The 13,482-nt window shown below is 46.5% G+C and overlaps 1 protein-coding gene across 1 annotated transcript in view; it reads right to left on the bottom strand.

Moving 5' to 3' along the window:
• Window positions 1-12,266, bottom strand: part of BSN (bassoon presynaptic cytomatrix protein) — a 608,147-nt gene extending 595,881 nt beyond the window's left edge. The window contains exon 1 of the mRNA XM_019505145.1: window positions 11,870-12,266. Coding sequence (XP_019360690.1) covers window positions 11,870-12,169 — 300 coding nt within the window. The 5' untranslated portion in view covers window positions 12,170-12,266. The remainder of the gene's footprint in view (window positions 1-11,869) is intronic.
• Window positions 12,267-13,482: the final 1,216 nt, after the last annotated feature.

Here is a 13,482-nt window from a genome sequence, read left to right as displayed (position 1 = left end):
CCATTCTTGGAGGTTTTTAAGACCTGGCTAGACAAAGCTTGGCAGAGATTATCTAGTTGGGAATGGTCCTGCTTTAAGCAGGGGGCTGGACTAGGTGACCTCCTGTGGTCCCTTCCAACCCTAATTTCCTATGATTCTATGATTCTAATTGAAAGTTACAATCTCTACAAATGTCCAGATGAGGTAGATGGACTCTGCAAGCTGAGTGACAGTACCAGACAGTGGCTCAGATTTATAAGCTGATATCTGACATCATACAAAAAAATAAGACAGAATGGCATGGGGAACCAATTAGGCAGCAACAGTGTCTGGGCTCTGGTACAAGACCCAAACTACCATCTCCCCTGTGATGGCCAAAACCAAAGAAATGAATAAGCAATAAATATGTGCTTCTTAGAGGCATTTGGAACTTTTGTCTAATATGAAGCTTGTATTTTTGTAACCCACAAATGTAACTTGTAACTGTTTGTGGAACTGACTAGGCCTCAAAGACAAAGCTATAGCTGTGAAATTAGCTGACCTAATAGTTCCTTCTCGCTCAGAATTTAGCCTTGATGATGATAAAAACTGGATTCAACTGCCTAGCTTATCCAGTACATTTCAAGAAAGGACAGCTCAAAAAAGCATAGTCAGAGAGTTCTGAAGGGGCTGGATTTAGGCAGGGTAATGTTAATTTTAAACCTGAAGATGCTGTGTTGCAATTTGCTTATTGGATAAACCCAAGTCTGGGTAGTAACCTTTTATAATTTTAACGCCTTTTAACCCCATAGGATAATAGCTATAAAACAAGATTGTGAATGGCCCTAAAGCCAGCAGATTAGCATAAGACTAGGTATAAAAAGTGCGTGCGTCAGGTGACCAACAGGAAAGGGAAAGAAAGGAGAGAACAGGACGGAAATTGCTGTTCCAAGCCCGGACTCCAGACTCCCGGTGTGAGTGAGGATCGGATCCTGACCAAGGGACATTCCCAGGTAATCCTTTGGACAGCGTTGATCGGGGACGCCTGACTTTGCTGGAATCAACTGGCACGCACCTGGCATTGAGGGACTGCCAATAAGTTGCCAATCCGTGTCTGTCTATTTGTTGTTTTAAACAGCCCAGGGGCTGATATTCTCGCAGTGCCTAGCTGGCCTGTGACAGCTTGATCCATTTATCTGTTGTTATTATCCGTTATTATTTACTATTAGCTCTTTAATACTGCATTATCTGCTTATTGCATTTATCTCTCTGTTAACTGTTGTGTGTGTAAACTATAATAAATTTGCCATTGTTTTACTCCCAACTCTGCCTCCTCAATCCCAAACCAAACAGCTGAGTGGCTAAATTGATATACCCACAGTGCCCAGCTGGCCTGTGACACCCCCCTCCAGTGAAAAGAGCATTTAGGTGTCCTGCTTATAAAACTATTTACATCACTTATTTATATCAACATATGCTCACACTGAGACACCCCTCACAAGTGCTCCCCACAAGAACTATAGGCTAGTTCACAGCCCACACAACCCTTTTTGTCACAGCTGGTTACTCCTTTTTCTTTCATTGTTCCCAAAAGTTTTTATTGGTGCAGGACAACCTGGGTACAATAATCTGACCCCTTGCAACAAGCATTAAGATTAAATGTATTAACATAATATAGCCCCATTAACTGATTCAGATTGCTACAGTCACCTTTGTGAAGGTCTGTATAGTAGCAAAAGCAATATGAGTAAGGGAATGGGTCATATTTAAACAAATGAAGAGTTGTTTTTATTCTGATTTACATTGTTATACAGGATGCCAAAATAAGATCAACAAAACAATGTTCTGGTGAACAACTATTCTCAAAGCCCAATTCCCCAAATTATCTATTTAGAAATCACGTACTTGAAGATATTTGCAACTGAAATGCATGTGCAACTTGAAAAAAAAGAAAAAGTTGGGTCATTTTTTGTCCTATATCCATTTTGAATTTGATTGTTTAAGCAAAGTAACATGGTGACTCAAGCTGCAGAGGGATAAATGACACATTAATGAAATTCACCAGTAACACTAAATGAAGGAGAGCTATAAAAACAGTGAGAAAACAGAAATATAAATGGGATCTAGAGCTACTGGAAGCCTGGGCCAAAAATAATACAGATATTCCCTTTGGGAAAAAAAGGAGGGGGAGAGACATGGGAAAAGATCATTCTGACAAAGCCCTTTGGGCAAGAGTATTCAACCAATTATATACAAGTCTAAAGAAAGAGAGCAGGGACTGCATTCTTCTGTATTCTTTCTAGTTACCCTCTTTAAATGCTATTAAAGAGATTAAAAGCTGTAAGCAAAGGCGTAAGAAAGGGATATTTCCATTTGTTTGCAGTAGAAGAAATCCCTAATAAGTTAGCAAAGCTACAATGTTCATGGTTTTAGATGCCAGTAGTGAATTTTGGCAAATGCAGCTGGATGACAAAAATTTTAGACTTTGTATTTTCACTTAGCCATTTGTCAGGCACAGATTTATCAGGCTTCCTTTTCAGTTCCTAAAACATATCAAGGAAGGTCTGGTGTATCACTCCGATACAGGTTATATAGGTGATATACTAATGTGGGGAAGTGCCAAACACAGCCAGGATGAGAGGTTTAAGAGATTTCTGGATAGGTATCATGAAAATAATCTGCAGCTAAATAAAAACAAAAGGTAGAGTGGCTCTGACAGAAAGAAATTATTTGTGACATTACTTGAAAAACATGTCTGACTCCAGTAACTCAAAACCTGTTGCAGTCACTTGAAATGGCCACACCAATATGCAAGTCTGAATTGCAAAGATTCCTGGGAATTGTTGCTGCATACATTTATTCTATGCAGATCAACAATAGCTGCTTTTTAAGGCAACTGTTAGGAAAAAAATAACTTAAATATGCCTGGCTGTCAAGACATGAAGCGACATGAACATTTGAGAGAATTTCTTACAAGACCACCAGGACTGAAGTACTCTCATTTTGGCCCCATAGCTCTTTCCTTCCTGGCTGCCCAGAGGACTGGCTTCAATAGGAGGAGGCATGCAGTGTATTTATATCTCTGCCTGCTCCATAGTGCTCCATTAATGGTTGGGCCCTTATGGCATTCTGCTAGGAGAGAAGAGAGGTGGCACACCGTGGGGCTGAGGGAGGGCCTGGAGCCCAGCTATCCCATGCCCTGAGCAAGGGCTCTAAACACTAGGGCAGATCTCGAAGCTGGGGCCAGCAGCTGCCTGCTGTCAAGGTAGAGGACACTGTCCCAGCCCACTCTCCAACTGACTGGTCGCTCCACCATTGGGTATAGAGGCTCCTTGCAATCTGAACCCAAACCATAAGTACCCTTGTGGCCTAAATCCAGCCTGAGGACACAGGTGAGTTTGACACCCCTGCTTTATATAGTCAAGAAGAACTGGAATTATGATGAGACAGGCATATTTTAGCTAGGTTTAAACTCCCCATGAAATTAACTGAAAGCCACACACTTTTTAGGTACTAAAGTATCTGTCTCTGGAGATGGCTAAGTTCCCATTACAGTGAATGGAGAGGTGAGCAGTTCTGAAGCACAAAGCAGAGTGTGCCTTTAGGGGTGCTCTAGCTCCCCACTAAAAGCATAGGAGAGTGTCTGCACAGGTATTTACATAGTTACATTAGCCACAAAAATGCCGTCTTAAGTCAGAGATACTGTAGTGGGTAATTAAGATATTGTCCAGGGTCTCTATGCAAATAGCCATGAACTCTTGAAAAAAAACTCGGCTGCGGGGAGCTTTGTAGCTGTTGGGAACAAAACCTCTGCTGGTCTGTAAGTAGATAAAACTGTTGTGGGGCAAATTCTGTAAGGACATAATCTTCAAAAATTAAGAACTGGGCCCCACGTTCCTTCCTACCCTGTCCATTTTAAGCTAGTCTCTCATTTCTAGGCCAGTCTACAGTGACCACTCCCTGATTTTTGCATTTTTATTTATAAGAGAAATCACCGTCAATTAAGCAACAGTGACTTTATCTTAGTATTCCCCAGACTTCTTCCTGATCTTATTGCATCCTACTCCCCAGATTTCTAGATACACCACACTTTGCTTCTTGAACTCTAAAATCACTCATGTCACAGTCTGTTAACCTAAGGTTTATAAACTTATATCAAACACTTCCCAATAACTGGGTACCACTCCCTACTCCTCACCTTCCAAAACAGTTCCTCCCCAGATTTCAGAAGTGTTAAGTTTTATTTTCCACATTATAATTCAGAACACAGCCTTCCAAAAGCACAGCAACCATAATGAAAATAATGAGTCAATGGAAAGGCAAAGATAGGGATGGTTACATTGATTACTGTCCTCTGGCTGGCTCAGCAATAGTTGACAAAGCACTGTCCAAAGAGAAACAAACAAACAAACAAACAAACAACAAATATTGTATTTTCTTCTTTTCACATGCTGTTCTGGTTTGTGAAGGAAGGTTTGCACAAGTAGGAGAAGCACAAGAAATTGTAGCACTGAGTTTTCTTCTATAAGGCAGGGTTGTTCAGCTGGTGGCATGCAAGCTACATGAGGCCTATGAGGGTTTAACAAGTGGCCCCTGCAGTCCCACCCATCTGCCACTGCCCCTATCATTTTGGCTGCAATAGCAGCCAGGGTCTTTGGGCTCCCTCTCTCTCCCCCAGCTTTTGCTGCCTGACCCTGCCCCAGGGAGCAGGAAGGGATGGGGCAGGGCAATGCTGCACAGCTCATGATGCCAGCAACCTGAAGTGGTTATGTGGCATGGTGCCATGGGAGAGTCCATAGGAAGCCGTAAGTGAGGCAAAGCCCCACGTAGGGGTGCCTACCCCCACATGCATGGTGCAATAGGGTGGAGGAGCACTTGTCCGCCTGTGCCACTTGCAGGCTTGGGGGCCTGTGCCCCCACTAGTGTCGCCCTGATGATGTGCAGCCTCTACTGGTACGGCCCCCAGCCACTTAGAAGTTGGACAGCCCTTCTCTAAAGCAACACCATTTAGAAACTGAAATTTCTGATACTGGGAATCTACAGGATTTGGGATTCTAGGGCTGGAAGGGACCTCAAGGGTAATCTATACCAGATGCAGGATTCACACTTCCTAAACCATCCCAGAAAAAAGTCTGTCTAGCCTCTTCCTTAAAATCTTCAATGGAGATTTCACAATTTCCCTAGGCAGTATCTTCTGTTGTCCTACTCTTCTTATAGATAAGGATTTCTTTCTGATATTTGATCTAAATCAGCTTTGCTATATTTTAAATCTAACGCCTCATGCCGTGCTCTCTGTGATGATAGAAGAATGTTTCTCGGTCTTGTTTGTAGTTTCCTTTCAAATAATTGAAAACTGCTATCATATTGTTGGCAAAGACCCGGCATACTCGTCACATGCATGGGCCCTTTAAATGATTCTGAAACTACTGACAGACCTGCAGCAAGAGAGGTGTGCCAGGCTGCTTAAACTGGCTGTTGTGGTGTAAGAAAGCAGGGAGATACATTTACATTTCAAAGTGAGCAACAGATGCTTCGTTAACATCTAGGAAAGCTGGGAATGACCATAAGCACTGATTGATGTAGCTGAATGCAAGGAATGTTACTTAATGCTATCATTAATAAATATATTTTTGTTAGAATGTTTACATAAGTTGTAAGAACCAAGCAACCTTATCAGACCCTAAAGTTCGGAGGTAACAAATTAATGTAAATGAAAAGAAAAAAGAAATAAGGAAGTCTTCCTTTTGGCCCATTTTGCTTTCTCAAAGATATGAATTTTTACTAATTGACACTTTTCTGGTCCAGGAGAGATCTGGTTTAATCCAGTTCTGAAAGTTTTAGTAAAAAAAAAAAATTTAAATAAAACAAATCCGGGATCATGTATTAGAATATTAAGATTATGTTTAGCAGCCATCTATAAGTAGGAGGTATAGGCTGTGGGGAAATTTGGGAACTTCTTCATGACATATAGTGGACTGTTTGCCTGTGGGATTGTGTGGAGGACCCCCTGCTGTGAAGACCATAAGCCTGGCCAGCTTCACACAATGGCAGCCAAGACCTGTACTTAAGATTATGCTTTACCTCAGTTATTAATCTTGCTTGGTCAATTAATCGATAAACTTCTCACATTGGTTGGAATGACCCAAGGGTCTGTTTAACTTTTTTTACCTGTCCACCCCAGGTAATATTTGTTAACAATATACCCCCTTATCTCCTTTTCTCCTAGCTAAACATAACTAGTTTCTTCAACCCTTCTTCATACAACTTGCATTCTAACTCCTTTATCATTTTGATTGTTCATCTTTGGATCCTCTCCAGTTTCATTATATCCTTCTTTAACTGTGGTGCACAGAACTTAATACAACACTCCAAATAAGGCTTAACCAAGTGCTGAAAAGAATTATATTTTCAATATATCTTTCATATAGTGCTTCTATTTATGCAACCCAAAACTGGATTTGCATTTTTTGTAACAGTATCACAATGATTTATGGTAAATACGTGATCTACCATAAACCCCAGATCCTGCTTGACAGTACTACTGCCAGGCATGTTATCTTCCACTAGCAAAATGCCTGTCATGACGGACAGGGAGTGGGGCGGGAGGGAGGAAGGTGGGTGAAGCAGGAACGGAGACCTGCGGCCAGCTCCACGCCCTCCCCACACCACCCCAGGTATAGCCCCTAACCCCCCCCCCCCCCTCTGCCACTCCAGGTCCTACTTTGCTCCTAGCCCTGCTGCCGCTCTGGGTCCTGCCTGCTCCCCCCCTCCTGCCACCGTTCTGGGTCATGCCCTGCTTCCGCTGCCACTCTAGGTCCAGCCCCATTCCACCCCTCTTCCCCAATGCTGTGTGTGTGCAGGGGCATGGCACGCAGCTGCACGTGGGGGGGGGTGGCACACGGAGCAGCCACAGTGCAGGGAGCGCTCACTGGCTGTGTGAAGCGGGGAGTGGTTCTGGGGTGTGATGTAGAGCATGCAGGGGGGGTGTGGCACACGCCCTGGTGTGGGGAGCAGCCATAGCATAGGGAGCACCTGCTAGTTGCATGGCATGGGGAGTGGTCCTGGGATATGGTACAGGGAGGTGTGGTGCGCAACCACAGGGCATGGTACAGGGAGCAGCCACGACATGGGGGTGCAGGGACTGCCTGCTGGCAGCAGACCCAGAGTGTAGCACAGAGTGCATGGAGCAGGGAGCTGCCATGGTGTGGGGAGTGGCCGCAGCCTGCACCTACATGGCATGAGGAGCAGCTGCGGGGCATGACATGGGGGGCCATGGTGCTTCGCTACACTGGGGGGTGCGATGCATGACCGCAGGGCATGGCACAGGAAACGGCCATGGCACAGGGGTGCGTGGAATGCCTGCTGGCTGTAGCCCCGTGGGATGGGCAGCAGCTATGGGGCACACAGGGGGCATGATGCATGGCCATGGGGCATGGTGCAGGGAGGGGCCACGGTGCAAGGAGTGCCTGCAGACTGTGCCCATGTGAAGCAGCCCCAAGATGTAGCACAGGGCATGCGGGGGGGCATAGCGCATGGAGGGGTTAGCATGGCACGTGGGGGGGATGCCACATGGGCATGCAAGAGGGGAGGCGCACAACTGTAGGGCATGTTCCGGGGTGGCGTGGCATGATGCATGGGGAAGCGTGCCAAGCACACATGAAGAGGAAGTGGCATATGGTTGCAGGGCATGGCACGGGGAGCAGCCACAGCATGGCAACTGCCTGCCAGCTGCAGCCATGTGCCATGGGGAGTTGCCCCAGGGTGTGGTGCAGGGTGCTTGGCTGCATGGGCAAGGGAGGTGGCACACACCCGAGGGGCGTGGCGTGGGGAGTGGCCACAGTGGTGGGAGCACCCGCTGGCTATATGGAATGGGGTACGGCTCTGGGGTGTGGCGCAGGACACACGCAGGGGGTGTGGCACACAGCCGCAGGGTGCTGCACAGGGAGCGGGCATTGGGGGAGTACCCCACCCTGCAGAAACGTGCTGCAGCTAGCGGGCGCTGCCCGTGCACCCACATGTCAACTCCCCCCCGCCCCTGCACGCCCCATGGCTGCAGCCAGAAGGCACTCCCCATGTGGGGGGGGGCATGCCTTGTGGCCGCAGGATGTATGCTGTGCCCTGCGGCAGCATGCTGCACCCGGCGGGCCCTTCCTGCACCTACCACACCCCCCTGTGTGCCCTGTGCCCCACAGCCATAGCCAGCGGGTGACCCCCCCACGCGGGGGGGGCATGGCACACAGTTGCAGGGTGCTGCGTAGGGAACGGCCACGGGTGGCACGCCCCACCTTGTGACCATGTGCTGCAGCCAGTGAGCTCTGCTGGCACACCCCGCAGCCACTCCCTGTGTGGCACTCTGTGGCTGCGCACCGTGCCCTCCAACCATGCCACATGCCACACCCAAACAGGGCCATGCGCCATGCCCCCCCACTGCCCCGCCTCCACTCACCTCCCCTTCCCTCCATGTGGTGGGGCACAGCCTGGCTCCCACCGCCTCCGCCTGTGTGTCTATCTGTCAGTAAGGATACGGGCAGCGCATGTGCAGTTAGCCCAGAACATTACAGACAGACACCCACACAGCTGGAAGCGCTACAGCTTTTATTATATTAGAATTCTATATTTGTGCATTTGTTTTTTTCTTCCTCTTTTTCCCCCTTACATTTGTCTTTCCTGAATTATATTTTGTTATCTATTTCCCAGTTCATCAATTTATGCATATCCTTTTTAATTTTAATCCTAAACTGCAAAGTGCTTGAAACCACTCTGTTTGGTCATGTGCATACATGATCAATAAGCTCTCCAGTCCTTTACCTAAGTTATCAATAAAAATGTTAATCAGCCCCAAATCCAGAGAAGACCCAGTGGAATCCTTTTGAGAACTCTTGCCATTCTGATGTCAATCCATTTATAGTTATTTTTTTGCTTGTGGTCATTCAACCAATTATGAATCCACCTACTAGTAATTCTATCTAACCCACAATTCTCAATCATACTTACTAAAAAGTCACATGGGACTGTGCCAAAAGTATTACTAAAATCTAGGTATGACACATCCACTGCCTTTCCTTATACACCAAACAAGTTACTAGGTCCAAGGAAGAAATCAAGTTAAAATGTCATGGTTTGCTCTTTACAGAACTGTGTAGGCAGCTAGTAATCACCCTTCTGTCTTTGAATGTTTACAAACTTAATATTTATAATTTGTTCTAATGCCTTCCTGTCGCAGAGCACTCAGGTGTCCTGCGCCTGAGACCAGAAACAGCTCAGGAGAGACCCCTAATGGCAAGAAGGGGGAGGCCCAGCTGCCAGTTACCAGGGCAGCCAGAGTCACAGGTGCTGGTTGCCAGGACAACTGCTGGGGAGCCAGCTGAGAGGAAGGGGCAGGGCCTGGCCCATATAAGCCCAGGCATGAGGCCAGTTCTCCTCTGGCAGCCGAGGGAGGGAGGAGCTCGGCCAGTGTAGACGGAGGGGAGAACCCTGACTGCGTGAGCAGCCCCTGGTCGCTGCTGTGGGTTGGACTATTTTCCCAGTAGGGACTGAATGTTGTTTGGCCAGACGGTTTAGCTTTTTATGGTATAGCCCAGGGGCTTTGTGTTTTTGCGTTCGCTGTTTTAACCGGAGGACCAGGGGAGGCTATTAGGGGTTGGAGGAGGCCTCATAGGGGCTCCACGGTAGCATGGGGACCCCAGCACCAGAGAGGGCGCGGCATTTTAGGGTACACTAACCTCAGCCCCAGAGCAAGGGGGGGGGCAGTGAGAAGCCCCGAAGAGAGGGCCACAAGGAGCGAGAAGCCCCAGAGAGAGGGGGCAGTGAGGAGGAGGTAAAGGAGAGGGCCAAATCACAGCAGGGCCCAAGTCAAAACCACGTCAGTACCATCTGCAAGGCTTGGGCTGCGGTGTAGGGGAGGAAAAGGAGCTGCAGATAGTGCCCCCTGGCACTGGGGTGCATAGAGTGGGCAGCCTCCTGCTAATTACATCAATCAATTAATCAATTAAGATCAAGGCTTGGCAGGTGAGTAAGCAGGCGGTTGGCCCATAACAGGAGGGCGGAGTCACCAATAGGAAGACTCCAGTAAGGATACTTCTGTCACACTTCCCAAGTATTGAAGTGAGACTGTTTGTTCTGTGATTCCCTGGATCTCATTCTTCTATTTTTAAAAAACGGACATTATCTTACCTCTTCTCCAGTTCTCTGAGACCTCAACTGTCATTAATGAGTTAGCAAATAACATTGTAAGTGGCTCTGATATTCACTCAGGACCCAGGGAAGAATTCTGCTACATCCTGCTGACCTAAATTAATTTACATTGTGGGGAAAAAAATTCTGCCATGGTTTTTACTTATTGTAATCTGCATCCCAATCTCATTTAAATTAATTTAACAAGTCTCTGTGAAAAATGAAGCATGGGATGCACTGAGAAACTACCTTCTTTGTGTCTTCTGTTAATAGCTCACCTTTTCCACTATGATCAAAGCCATGGCTTGCCTAATCTTTTTTTTCTAACTATTCTTTGTTGTTTTGAACAGCTTTTTCTAGTCATGACTGAGTTTTTGCTACTGCTTTCCTAACTTTGTCCCTACACATTCATACTGTTCTTTAGTATACTTTCTTAGTGACAGGCTCTTCCTTCCATTACCTGTAGAGTCACTGGCTGCTCTTTAAGATAATTTTTTTAAAGATACCTTTATGACTCAGGTATTTGAAGATTCACATTAACTTAAGCTTAAGGGTCTGCCTATACTGCAGCAGCAGCATGTTTGGACCAAGATGATCCTCAACTTCCTCACCCTCACTCATGGGTGAATTGCTGCATATGGATCATACCTGTGGACAGGGGTAAGCAAGGTATGGAAGAGGATACTCAAACTCACCTTGGCTATGACACACCACTATGATGGTGTAGCAAACCCTAAGTGAAAATAGAATGTAGGTACCTAAGTTATATTTGTGCGTTTGAAAATTTTACCCAAAATTCTGACACTTCATTAATTTTACCTAGGAAATGTATGGAGATTTTAATATTTTTCAACTATTTGCCTCCCAAAGAGTGGCAAAAAAAGTTACCTGTCCTGTGTTTCAGCTAAGAATTTATATGTACTCACAGCCAGAGATGGAAATAAGACTGATCAAGTGATTCAACGAATCCCACGCACCAGCATGTCCTCAGTACTGTGTCACTCGGCTACCCCAAACACTGTCAAATCTGCCCACAGGAATATCATGCATATATTTTACACATCCCACATCAAACACTGCAAGTGAAACACTTCACAAGTAGACAACAACTTGCAAACAAGTATTTTCACTTTTCTCCCACCAGCTAATCTAATGAAAATATCAGTTTCCAATACTGTCAGGCATTCATTCAAAGCAAAACTTAACACCTGCATCACTCAAAAACTAAAATATCACCATTCCAGTACTGCCACCTGTCACTGCATTCAGCTCACACTGTAGAATAAATTCTTCACTCCTAGGACACTTCCATGCACATAGTACTTCCCTGGCTCAGGAAATCCATGAGCTCACCATCTGAAAACAGGAACCTAAATGAAAACTGTGCCTCCACAAAGGACTAGCTTGCCTACTGAATATCATAACTTCCCTTTCTGCCCCTACAAGCCTCAGATAAACACAAACATCCACTGATTAGCCAGAAGCGTCACTGTTAAAAGAAACAAGGATGCTAACCATTCATGGATACAGAAGATGAAGATACAATCTCCAGGCTTTAGGAAAGGAAGACATCGTCTAAAATTTGAACTTAGACCTGCAAAACATGTTCCCTCAGGACACCAATCTGTTTCTTTGCATCTTAAAAATTTCAAAGATGATCAGGTATTAAATCATTTTATTACCCACTTCCTGACTTGACATTTTGAATAAAATTTTGTAGAAAAATAGAAGCAATTACCTCAGTGAGATGGGGGTTAGGGTTGAATCCACATTGGTTGCAGACCTTGTTGTGACACTGTGTGCAGGTGTTGAAGTTTGGCTGGTTAGGGGAGGAAGTGAGTTCTGTTGTCTTGCATATAGGACAAAGAGTGCTGCTTGGAAGGGGCGCAATTTGTGGGACAGAATAAGGTGAGGTAGGGGTGCTGCCTCGGTCTGGTGAAACAGAGGGAGACCGTCCTGATTTTTGACTTCTGGTATCCACTTGGAGAGTCCTCCTAGGTCCATCTGCCTGTTGGCTGGCCTGACCATGACGCCTCATATCTCTTGTGCTCTCACCAGTCTGAGCAGGCTGTGTAAGGGATGGGGAAGTTGATCTCTGTCCTGCTGGGTGATCCAATTGATCTGGTCTTCTGGGTGTACTGAAATATCATTAAAAATACAACATGTACATAATCCAAGTTTCACAAATTCATATGATTACAAATCAATTCTGAAATGCAGTTCCCACAATTATGGCGAACCTTAAGTCACCACAGCTACTGCAGGTCACTGGAGACAGACGTACAACCCTTTTCACTTTATGTGCCTAACTGACCCATACATAGCCACATAACTGCAGTTTTTAGTGCTAATGCACAGGGGTGCTCAACCTCTGGTACACCAGCCAAATGTGGCTCACAGAGCCATAGGTATCTGGCCCACGGAGCTCCCCACACATTAGGAAATGTGGTGGCAATAAATATGCCCATGTTCCCCTGCTGCCAAAATTCCCAAGCCCCAAGCAGAAGGCTGGGGCCAGGTCATGCCCCCTCCCTCCACCCCTGCAGGTGAATGAGACCAGGCCCGTGTCAGGCTGGGACCATAAGCCAGATCTGGCCTGCACATGGCCTGAGCGCTGCCCATTCGTCCCACTGGTTGGAAAGGTTGCATACCACTGACTTATGCATAGTTTTAGATTCTATTTCCCTTTCTGGCAAAAAGAATCAGCCTGCTTATGAACTGGCTGGAAAAAGAGGTTCCTCCTACTTTTTAGCTGAAGAAACTAGTGTTATAGTACTTGGCAATGGAGTAGAAGACCAGGGTTCTAAGTACCCTATACCCAGACTGGGGTTAGAACCTACATCTCCTGCTAGACAGCAAAGTACCTTAGCCATAAGACCAGGCCCCTCTCCAGTTTGCCTCTTGAAGCTGGCCTTACTGTACTATGCATTTAATATTCATTGGATAGAAAGTATTGGAAAAGTTTCCACCTCCCCTCCAGGGGAAAAAGGAACCAGGCTAGAACCTAGGGCCCCCTTGACTCGAGGGCAACAGCGGTGTCACTAGGCGCGCATCTGAACATGTGCCCATCAGAAGCAAATTTGCTTCTGATGGGAGCAGTTCAGTCTAGGGCTGCTCCTGCCCTGATCTGCCGCCCTGCAGCAGCCAGGGGGGAGCTCCAGGTTCCCCTGGGTGCCAGCCCCAGGCTGGCAGGGTGCACGGAAGGTGATCCTGATCTCCATAGGGCAGGGAGAGCTGTCCCAATTGCTGGGATGGGTCCTGATCTCCAACAAGGCTGGGAGGCAGCTGCCCAGCAGCCAGGACAGCTCTTCCCACCAGCCAGGACAGCTCTCTCCACCCTGCAGAGATTAG

This window comes from Gavialis gangeticus, unplaced genomic scaffold (assembly GCF_001723915.1).
Source record: "Gavialis gangeticus isolate Ggan-Ray unplaced genomic scaffold, GavGan_comp1, whole genome shotgun sequence".
Classification (NCBI taxonomy): domain Eukaryota; kingdom Metazoa; phylum Chordata; order Crocodylia; family Gavialidae; genus Gavialis; species Gavialis gangeticus.
This window is presented reverse-complemented; position numbering and strand designations above follow the sequence as displayed.